Genomic DNA, 11,748 nt, shown 5'->3' on the forward strand with positions numbered 1-11,748 from the left:
GGCATTTGCCGTGGATGGTACAGAATCGACTAGCTTGACGTGCCTTAAAATTCTAGAACATTCCTAGCCAGTCCTAGTCCAACATATTAAAGAAATTGCGCTTCCCGTACTCATAAGTGATCACTGCACAAAAATCAATACATTTGAGTTGTAACTGGACATGAGTTAGGTGAATACCTCTAGGTCTAGTTAGGAATTGGCGGACAGGATAAGTAAAGATCTTTAATCAATAGTGATGAAAACACGGAAACCAGGATAATGATAGATCACGTTGTGAACGGAGTTCTGAGATAATTGTACAGATTCTTCGCACGAATTGGACCAAGGCCAGGACAGAGCGCTAGACGTTCTTCGCTTGCTTCTGCTATAGCTTTTAGACTGCCGAAGTTGTACAGAAGTCTGGAATAACGAGGAAAATACTGATTGAGTAAAAAAAGAAACAAACAAGCTACAAAGTTCCTTTCATATCCTATGGAAGACTTGTAAATATAAGCGAATGTAGCGTTCTTGCAAAAGATAACCCTAATATACATAGGTACTCATGGGTTGCGTGTGTCGGGATTAGAATGTCAATAAATTCAGTCAGTTGTCGGCTCACTTCACATACTTTATTGACAATATTGATCGACCTCTCCAAACTCATTCACTACTCCAACATCAATCACCACTTCAACCAAGCTCGTACGAAGTAAATGATTCTGCTCGTACGGAGTAAATGATCCTAGTCTTCAGGCATTTTCGAGATGTGCTGTACCAGTTACCTGTTCAGCAAGGATATAAGGTAGACTAGTTGTAGAAAAAATAATGTAGCCATTACAGAATTACGGAAACATCCAAAAATTTGTGGCCACTTCATCAAATGGCAATATTAGCAACTTCGTTTTAGTGATCAACGTTGTTAGCACATCTAAAGCTTCTTGAAATCCTATTGAAAAAAATATGTGAAGCATAAAGGGCTGGCGAAGGCGGCTCTTAACTGAACATAATGCGCAGAAATAAATTGAATTCAATTAAGAACGAAACATGTTTATTTGTTTGTTTATTCATATTGTTATGCGTAGCGTCCGCCAAAGTTAGTTTTGTGGCCCACTGGACTTCGGACCATTATCGCTGCGCGTCTGCCGCGGTGCTGCGACGTCCAAGTGAACGAAAAAAAGTGTCATGAACTGTATCGACACCGATCCAATATATTTTCAAATAAACAATATGATTACAAACGAGTCGAAACTACCTGAAGACTGGTACAATGGAATAGGCGGTTGCGCCCGAAGCGACACTGGTGGACTGTTACTCAGCCCCAAATAAATCTACTTAAACGGCTGCGCGGGCGGTGAAGGTCCCATTTGGAGCGCAACCACCTGCGCTGTTGCACCAATCCTCAGGTTGTTTTGACTCGACGGTACCTCTGCGCATCCGCTTTTGTGACACTTCTTGCTCCAGTCAACAATCCAACAGCTGCATTCTGTAGTGTAGTTCTCTCATCAACTGGCACAGTGACTGGTTTTCTGGAAAGAAGAAAGTACTACAAATTTCTGATTCATGGCATCGAGGAATGTTAAAGTTAAAAGTTCTTCGTACTTAAAAGTTGCATCTCTGGTATCTGCTAACTTCAGATTTTCGATGTATTCGGCGGCTTCTTCCACCTGAAAATGCCTATGAAAATATAGAAGCAGACAAACAAAGAGAAATATACATTGGCAATAAAAAAAGTATCAAAAGTATTACACACAACAATTATAACAAGAAAATCATCGAAACTATCACAACCTATTGAGCTTACCCTTCAACTGTCTGGGAAGGGAGAAACGTTCAAAAGAAAGAAAAATAGCATGTATTAGGTTGAGTTAGTTTATTAGTTGAGTGACAGTTCTCGGACAAATTGGCAATGTTTTTATTTATCGATAACTGTGAATCATTTGAAGTATGCTCCATTGGTATCAATGATGTTCTACCAACGTTTAGGCAGATCTTAGATGCTCTTGCTCCAGAACGCTGGGGACTGGTCCTTGAAGAACTGCTCGAGTGCCTTTTTAGTGTCGTCGCGGGCTTGGAAGTCTTGACCATCCAGATGACGTTGGAGATAGGAAAAAAGGTGCTCATCCGAAGGAGCCAGGTCTGGGAAATACGGTGGGTGTGGTAAACTGGTTCACTTGCCGCGCTGCAGCGTACCTCGTCACCCTTAGTCGTTCTTGCAGTGTGGCCGAGCGCTGTCATGCTGGAAGTAGAGTCTGCTGCGGGCGTGCATTTTTGAGATTTGCCTTTAAATTTCTCAGTTGTTCAATGTAGACCTCTGCGGTCACTGTATATCCCTTGGCGAGCAGCTCCCAGTATTCGACGCCGTGTACGCTCCACCAGATGCAGAGCATAACCATTTTGGCGTGTACGTTGAGTTTATCGGCGGGTGTAGTGTAGCGGTTAGAAGTTCCGCTTCCTGCACTATCGATCGGAGGCTGGAATCCGCCCTTGTGTTCACCAAGCATTTCATCCCTCCGAGGTCGATAAATTGGTACCTGACTTGTCTGGGAGGATAAAAACACTGACTTGACACATCGGCTAGCCACCGCAAGTCATTGTACAGGTCAGTTACATGTTCGTAAACCTGAATTGAGGTGGACGTGGGGGCGCATCCCAAGCGGATTGATTAACGCCATACACTTTATCCTTCATCCTTTAGACACGTTGAGTTTATGGACGTCTTCTGCAGCCAAGCCTTATCAACCCATTAAGCACGCCGGCAAATGTTAGAATAGGGAATCGACTTCTCATCCAAGGGTGACAAGGTGCTCAAGCCACGTATGGGTGCGCTTGAGCGCGAGGAGAGAAACTGCCATATCAGCGCTGCGGTCCATGTCATACTGCGTCAGAGCATTTGGTATCCATCGACCTAGTTTCCGCCCCTTGCCGATTGACTTCAATCCCCGAGCAAGTACGGTTTGACTCAAACCAAGAGCGGCTGTCAGTTCGCGAGTGGTTTGATACGGGTCGGCTTCCACCTGTCTCTGCAGCAAGTCCAAATCCAATCCCACCGGGCGTCCGGAACGGTCTTCATCTTCGACAGAATAGTCGCCCGACGCGAACTTCGAGTGCCACTTGTAGACTGTACTTTTAGCAGAAGCGTTCCCCTTGTAAACTTCCCTCAGACGTCTATCGATATCCGCGGGTTCTTGGCCAGATAGATGGAGAAAGAGTATGACGTTGCGGAAGTGGAGTGACGACGGCTTGAAATTGCGCGGCATGGTTGAAGGAAAAGAACTAGCTCGGTGTAATTGTTAACCTACACTTTGAAGAGCCTTTTATACTCTATCAAACGGTAGCTAACATCATCATCGCTACCACATTATCCAAGAACATTCCACTCAAACTGTAACGCAAGTCTTTTTTGTGCATTAATTTCCCGTTCCAACAATTCCAACAATTTCTCTTTCATTGACTATTTAAAGGGAGCATCCCACGAATCTGCGGGAAAATCTAGAGTTAGGGTTGTAAACTGTGGGATCGGTCCGCTAATCTCTCCCTGATCGTTGTAAGAAACAACGTAGAGGATGACGTTTTTTTTTAAAACGATTTCAGTTGCAACGCGCCACCCTTTTGCACGCGCCGCATCCAAGTGCTATCGGTCGAAGATGGTGATGTTTTCTTACCAGCCTATTCAGGTAAAACCAGTGAATGAGCTGCTAAGGGGACTGGAATGTGTGCAGAGGAGCGTTCTAACGTACCTTGTAATAACCAAAGTGCCTTTTCTGAGACAAAGAAAGATGAGCGGAACCACCTCTGATCCCGCAATCAACAACCACGTCTCTAGCTTTTCCCGCGGAATCCCTTACCACTGCTCAGAATTGTGGTGTGCTGCCTTTAATTAAGTGGAAACATTTCTCTTGATGTTTTAAGACTCCCCACTTCCCTTTGCCTTTTTAACCTTTTGTATCTAAGAGCGACCCTCCGTCTTTTAACTTGTTTCTACACCGTCTTTTCACTTATTTACATACTCACCGATGGTGGTTTATTTATGCCTTCAAGGTCTTCTTTGACGTCTAATTTATGGATTCAGATCGTAAACAATCCAAACAATCGAATGAGTATGTAAGTGAACAGAACGATAGTAAATGAGATATAGGAAGAAGTGAGAAAAGCATACATGGTTGGAAGTAAATAAGCAGATAAAATAAAATTCAATTACCGAGTAACAAAGCACCATGGTCCAATCCATACGGTAGCATAACAGGTTCAGCTCTCGTAAAGTATGCGTCGGTTCATCAACATTGCAAAGTGCGAGAAGAATCTGAAACGGGCAATATTCTAGAGTAGCGACATTGGAAATCTCACCTTTCTTGTTTTCGTTTTTTTTTTCACGGCACGGAAGCGGAGAACTCGTCTACCGTATATGCTATGAAAGTTACGGTTGAGCACGATCTAAAAAATCTACTACCAAATCTTGGTTGGGCTTTTCGAAATTTACGTGATGCATCTAAGAATCACTGAGTTTATAGAATCTCGCCTACCGCCTTCTGCAAAATGTTGATGAATAAATATCAGAAAGAAAAACTCAGAAGTATTCAGTTTTTCAGGACTCGACTTAGAGATGCTTGGCATTCCAAGTGTGAAAAAAGGGGGAAAAAGCAAAAATGACTCATTCGGTCCGGATGGTCAAAAAGCCGAATAGCTTGCTTGTCGGTAAAGAAAACAGCTAAGAAGATGTACTTCGGCGTTGTTCCTATCGAAATTAATATGGGGTTTAGGATACAACTTTTCTGATTCTTTTCTGTACCTATCAAACTTGATTCAACAAAACGCTCCGGTATGGTCCTGAGGAAACAGTAGCGCACTGTCTAAGATAAACCAGAGAGAGGAGAACAAAAAAAAAGCCCAGAAGAAACACGTTCCCGAGTGGATAACCCATCGAATACTCTCATGAGTTCTCTATTTCCTATGCTCCGACGAAATGACTCTCGTCAGAACGGCCTCCGCTCACGAAACACAACAAAGCTGTAACTAAAGCAAAGTTAAGCCTCAGCAAATAAAACATGCTTCCCAAGAAATTTTCTCTTTGAAAATTGAAAACTCACTCTACATGCATATTTGTTTTCATCTTTTCCTGAGAGTCTTGTTAGAATATAGTTCGGATGAAGCTTGTGATACTGAAAAAACCTTGCTGGATAAATAGATAAGTACGGTAAATGCATGCTTATTTGCACTCATGGGAGGAATTTTTTGATCCAAAGAGCTGTCAAACATTCCTTCAGAGGTTCAAATAAGTTTCAGGATTACTTCTCATATATTCACTCAGAAGATGAGTGCTGTAGTGAGAGGTTCTTTTGCGACTGTATGAAATAACGGTTTGAAATCCCTCCGCTCAATCAAACCTTCGATCAATTCGGGGGATCAAGGGTGTACCGGTTGGCCTCGGTAAAATATTTGTGGGGTTAGCAAACTACTCCGACTTTGAATGAAAGTTAAAAGCGTAGTTCCACTGCCTAGGAATTGATAGTCCCAACAACTTTATCATTTCATTTTATTTTTACCTCAGTAGTCAGTTATTTAGACTTCGTTGCTATTGGAAAGCTAATTCCTGAAGACCACTTAGTAATGGTAAAAAATCCAACATTGAAAATTTGAGGGAAAGGGTTAATCCAGACCCTTTCCCTCAACTTTTCAATGTTGAGTCCGTACCTTCAATGCCAAATACAGTACACCACAAGTTGGACCACACTCGAAGTCCGTCGCAATATCACCCCATTCATAGCGGACGTTTCTGACGTACTTCAGCACAGGGTTCCCTTCTTGGCGTCGACGGTTCACCACTAGGCGTGACAGGGAAGCACCTGCAGTTTCTGTGTTAACTGAAAAATTCTAACATAGAAGAATTTTCAGGAAGTAAAGTGTCAAGGAAATGTTTAAATCATTAAAAATCACTAGGATACTTTCTGCCGTAGGGTCCATCTACTTGAAATGAGTAATTTTTGTCAGTCAATAGCAATTCCCTCCTTGTATGAGTACAAAAGTCATTCGTTTGTATACGGATAGTGGCCGCAGCACAAAAGGGCATTTAAAAAATCTACCAAACAAAGTGAGAGTAAGTAATATTGAATTAGACAAAAATATTTGAAGGTTATTTACACTGGTTAGGTTTGGTTACGCTAATTGGTAAAAAGAAGTCCTCCAGTCAAAGAAGAGACAAAAAAAGGATTTTCCCTCGAACGTATATTGTCCTGCTCCGCTTTAATATTGCTATATACAAAACAGTTGTTAAAAGAAATGTAATCGGAGTTCATAAACGTTTGAGAACTTCTGTGCGATATTTTACCAAAAACTATTGCCTTAAATTTCGATCGCAACGAAAGTAATTCCATTCTTGAATACATTAATTTTTCCCTTATATAAAAGACATTTTTGATTAGAAAAACTTTCTCCTAATAGGCTTTTTATCCTATAAAAGAGGTTCGGGTAAATTCTGTAACGTTAAGATTCTTGGTAATCTAGATCACTCTTTGTTCCATAATAAAGGATACTGAGTGAAGAGGACTGGCGGAAATGACAGTCCAGAATAACGTTTATTTCTCTACTTCTAGCTTAGCAGTAAATTCAGATGGAAAACTCATCGGGAATTCATAATTACGGCACGAAGCTGCATACATGCGATAGTCGGAGCCGGTGCTCCGACCCCCTCGCTTCTGGACGGTTGGCGTAGGAATTCCCTTCACTTCTGGACGGTTGGCGTAGGGATTCCCCTCACTTCTGGATGGTTGGCGAAGGGATCGTCATCACTTGAACTCGAACACATGAGCTCGACCCCCTTCAACCTGAAGAGGGTCCGGCTCCTCCCTATTGCACCTATGCAAAGCTGTGTGTGCACAGAATTCCCATCCAGAGCACACATTCAGTACATTCTTTGGAAGGATAAATGCCAATGAAAAATAGAAAAGAGTCCATCAACGACTTTGGCTTTCAAGCGTGCCACCCAATAATATTTGGTTGATTCTGCGGCGAAACTCAGTACAATTGCACTTCTACATGGGAACTAGCCATAGTTGTTTAAAGGCATCACCCTACGAATCTGAGGTGGTGCAGATTTCAAGTGGAGTATCCTTATAAGGGATAGTAGATTATGGAGAGGAGAGTGATTCCGTCCATTTCCCTCTAATTGCCGTAAAAAACGGCTCGGAAGATGCGGCGCCGCACAAGGCCGGCGCGCTCCAGTCGAACTCCTTGTAGAAAATAGTGCGCCAGGACGCCTGAAGCCGTATCTTCCGGGCCGTTTTTTGCGGCAATTAGGAAGAAATGGACGGAATCACCCCCCTCTCCATAATCTACGATCCCGTATACGAATACTCCACCTGAAATCGTACCACTTCAGATTCGTGGAGTGATGCCTTTAATAAAGATTGCTAGGACCAAAACGAGTGGATAAGTATTTCTGTTTTGATGCGTTTATCAGTGGAAAAGTTTTTATTGGATAGCAAAATATCCAACCCAGACCCTTCCATCCACGAGAGCGCGTTTATCCGACCGAGTGGACAATGATATTGGACAAGGATGCAGAAGAACCACAGTAAACAATTGAGCTTGTTCTATAGTTTCGGGATTTGCTTTTAGCCCTTCCTCCCACCAATACCTCCACAGCTTTAACGGAAACACAAACGAATAGCAAACGCGGAAAAATGTGTACACAGCTAAATGCTGTCGCTACGACTTTTTCTGGAACTGGAGGAGGAATTTGGAGGTTCAGCCACCTCGAATAAAATCAGCTGCTGCTCTCACATGATACGCTATGTCAATAGAAATAAAAAAATTGGTGACTTCCACTCTTCTACGATTTATGCTCCAATTATCGAGTTAATTGCAAAAGTTTCAGCTGTGCTCTAATAGGGTATGTGCAAAAATTTTTAAATTTCAGTTTATTGAAATAAAATTGATATGACGACAATTGTTATGAATGTTACCGCAGAAGTTGAGATTTATCGACAATTCTCGCTCAATGAGGTGAAATTTTAAAAGAAATGCCACCTAAATTTCAAATTCAATTGAATTTAATATTCAGGTAGCATTTTGAAATGGCAAATGTCAAATTCTCAATTCGCCAGTCTGTTTTTTTGGAGTGAGTGAGAGATTGCTCTCCGATTGTCAGATTTGAGCTATTCGAAGTAGATGTTTTTGGGATAGAATCTCATTTTCAGGGAATTTTACTGTCATGGACCTGTACTAGTATATTTTTAAGGTAATACTGCCTCTAAGTGGCATTGCCATATTATTTCTTTATTTATTTATTCATTTATTCACACTGACCAATGGTTCACCAAAAGAGGGAAATCTTATTTTGTCCGAGTCAAAGCAGAAAAAAAAACTAAACACTTGATTTCAGGCGAAAAAAACCTGGGAATTCCTTTTTGTAGCAAGCGTACTCCTGCTACAGAAAGTAGACGGTGCTCTTGTGAGACCGGTTTCCCTAATCGAGAACGCTTCGCACTGATCAACATATCTAATCTAATTTACTAGTGCTAGAGCTGTAGATAAACTCTGTTTATTCAATTTATCACTTGACATTTGAGCAAACTGCCTGTTGAAAGCATGAAAGAGCTGATCCGATTGGCAATCGACCGACCGACTAAATCGCTCTTCAAATAAATCAACATCAACAATGAGTCTTTTAGTCAACGAGTCATTCACTGACTTGCTTTGACATAATAATGATGCTGTCTGACACAACACTCCTCTCACCGTCCGTCACGGATTCTGTCTTCTCAGCTACTGCTTGATTTGTGAGCCGCTAAAAGCTACAGAACTTTTTGGTGCGATCGAAAAAATCTCCTCGTAAGCTCATATGAAATTTTTTGTGCTCCATACACTCAATGGGTATAGAACGTTTAACAGTGGCGGATGATTACTACGATTACTGTATCTAATACGCCTATAATCATGCAACACTTCTTGCCGTATGAGATCGCGCAGCCATAAGGGTCCCTACAAATCTCTATAAATCCTTAAATCTCATGGAATTTCGTGAAACATGTAGCTTGTTCGCCTGTTTTGCTACTCAGGCATTTGTTAAGGAACACAGATCCACTTTAATTGCTCTATTTCAAACCCTAACCTTGCCGTCTGGAGATTTCCGTAATAATGATGGAAAGTCAACTAAAGCCGAAGTATTTCAGTCCAACCCAAGAAAACACTCTCAAACTCTTTTTCGAATGCCATTTTAATCGAAGAATATCCCTTACCTTCTCTGCTTTATTTTGTCCGCCGATATCAATAAAAACTATTAAAGAAATACTAAATAGGCTGGGATTTCTTGCTAGTATTAATTTGCTGAATTTCAGCTTTTGTTATGTGGTGGCGAAGGCGAATTTGAGCATCTCTTTTACAAAAACTGTAACACAATCACAATACAAATCTTCATAAACACTGTAACATCGCCAGGGATGGTTCTAATGCACCTTTTATGAAAAAAAATGAAAACCGCAATCTGAATTTTCTCGATTCTCTGAATACCTTCCCTTGCAAATACTGCCAGCACCTCAAATCGCAAGTAGTATTGAGAGTGGACAGGGTATGCATCTCGAATATCAGTTACCAAAATCCTAGAGAAAGTTAACGTAGACGGAAGTCATGCTGTACTTTTCGAATTTGCTTACGGATCCTAGGGCCGGGGGAAAAAATCCCCAGCCATAATACTGGGGTGAAAAAACGAACCGCTGTGAGAAAATCAAAGAAATGCACTTTCCGCTCAGCGTCCCACAATCATCCCCTCCACTGTCATCAACTCATGACCATCGACGCATGCTAATCCTCTTAAGCCATCTCATTTACTTCTGGAAGAATACTGAATCCACACGCCACTAGGATTTCCAGGCAACACTATAAAAACTTTCATTCATCACAGTCGTTCTAATCTTCACTTGGTTGAATTAGCTAATATCAAAGATTTTGCGTCACTAACCACTTTGAAACCAGTTTTTTCGAACTGCTTATCTAAATTTGCGCAACATTTTAGATGTTCAGATAATTCAGAAATTGCTCATCCAAAAAAAGAAAACAATTTATTCAGGTTCTTCTTGCTAGCATGTCCTTCTTAGTCCTAATTTTCTTCTGAATATTCTCGTTAAGCGATAGCGGTGCGATCACTCGACGTTGCGTATCATATTCATAACGCAACGTGAATGTGGTAAGATGAGCTGACACCACGTCGCCTCATTGCTCATCCTACAACAATCTCATATATCATCGCCGCTCTCCGAACTTTTCATTCCGGCTATATGGATGTGCCATTCACATTTATCTATTATGCATGAGCCGTGTGCAGCTTCTTTGAATGATGGGTCCTCGCCCTCTAAGAGTTCTTTTTTCTCGATCTATCGCTCACCATAGAGAAATATTTTAAAGAACGAGTAAGAAACAATTATTTCAAGTAATTAAGGTGTTTTTTTTGTGAATCTACAACATCTCCACCATAATTTCATGTAGCCTCGTAAATGACCCAATTTTTGTAATAGTTACGAAAAACCAGACGAGTAACAATAACCAGTTAGTAGTTAGCTGAGACCTCATTATTGTCGTTGTTGTGATTCTACTGCTGCTTGCTATTATTTTGAACCCCTGAGAGCATCACACAATCGTATTTATTAACGAAAGTGTGCGTTTTCACATTTTTTTTCTTCTTCACTCTTTCTTCGGTTACGGCCGCATTTTTATACTGTTCACATTTTTTGAGAGCAAAAAAAAAATCAAATTAAATGAAAAGAATAGGGTAAAATTTAATCAGGAGCGTAGCTTTCTTTTCTACATCAAATGAAGTGCATGTCTCTCTCTTTCGATATTAATTAGTGCTACTATTTCTATTACCAGACATAAACGTTTCGTAGGGAGAAAAAAGCTTTCCAGAACTCTCCTCTTCAGGAAGTTCTTTCATGTTCTTTCATGGACGCTGAGCGAGTCGTTTATGAGCACAATCGAAATTGCATTCGCGCACGGGGCTCTATTCGATTACCTTCCCGGCGCTCATCGCATTCTACCCGAATTCACCCTTCCTCCACGTAAGACGACGACAATATCGTCAGTGGATCACTGTCTACTTCTGCCTCGTTCTAATTAGCACTTACCTTTTTATAGAGTTAATTTTGGGGTTGCTTATGCAGCAGAAAAGAAAAATCCTGCGCATAGGCTCCACCTTCTCAATTAACCTGATTTAATAATAACTATCGTTCGAATAACCTCTAATTTTGTAAATCAGACGAATCCAAAAGAGCTTCTCTGCATTTTCTTTTGAAAGGAAATCATATAAGTTGACTAAGTAAGCATTTGTCGAAAACAGCATCACTATTTAAGTCATCAAGTCAACCCGGGATTAAAATATTTTAGGGTTCGAATATATTCATATACCCGGAAGTCCAGTTGCTTTTCCTTCTTAAATCAGCTTTTAAATCATTAGTTTTTTATACTGGTTGGAATAGAAGATGGGAAGGAAACCCAATTCTTCCCATTCTTAGTTTTTCCTCCGAAAATCTATGGGAAAACTTTATTTATGTACTCGTCAGGAACTTCCATTGTTCGCTTCTTTGTCCTTCAAAATCGATGCGAATCTTTCACATAAATCCCAAAAGTTCCCTCAAAATTTATAAAGGATTTCCGTTCCATTCCGATTACATCTATGCCTATGGATGGAGTCCGAGATCCATAAAACCTGCGGATAAAACCACAAAAAGCTCGAAACTCATACCTTGATCCGGTGTTTTATGTGACGTTGTTGCTGTTTCCATT

General features: G+C 40.9%; 1 protein-coding gene across 3 annotated transcripts; it reads right to left on the minus strand.

Annotated features, from left to right (window-relative positions):
* Positions 1-266: 266 nt before the first annotated feature.
* Positions 267-11,747, minus strand: RB195_005407 (uncharacterized protein; the record flags this gene model as incomplete). 3 transcript variants are annotated; one of them, XM_064177882.1, is made up of 8 exons in its annotated part: positions 267-399; positions 1,404-1,505; positions 1,579-1,643; positions 4,178-4,279; positions 4,324-4,410; positions 5,064-5,135; positions 5,668-5,837; positions 11,708-11,747. In XM_064177882.1, 8 exons carry the CDS (start codon positions 11,745-11,747, stop codon positions 267-269), a joined length of 771 nt encoding a protein of 256 aa, XP_064034984.1. The 3 variants fall into 3 exon arrangements, with proteins under 3 accessions (XP_064034984.1, XP_064034982.1, XP_064034983.1); XM_064177883.1 differs by lacking the exon at positions 4,324-4,410 and having other exon boundaries at positions 5,668-5,819; XM_064177884.1 differs by lacking the exon at positions 4,324-4,410.
* Between the last annotated feature and the right edge of the window lies 1 nt (position 11,748).

Source organism: Necator americanus, chromosome I (assembly GCF_031761385.1).
Source record: "Necator americanus strain Aroian chromosome I, whole genome shotgun sequence".
Classification (NCBI taxonomy): domain Eukaryota; kingdom Metazoa; phylum Nematoda; class Chromadorea; order Rhabditida; family Ancylostomatidae; genus Necator; species Necator americanus.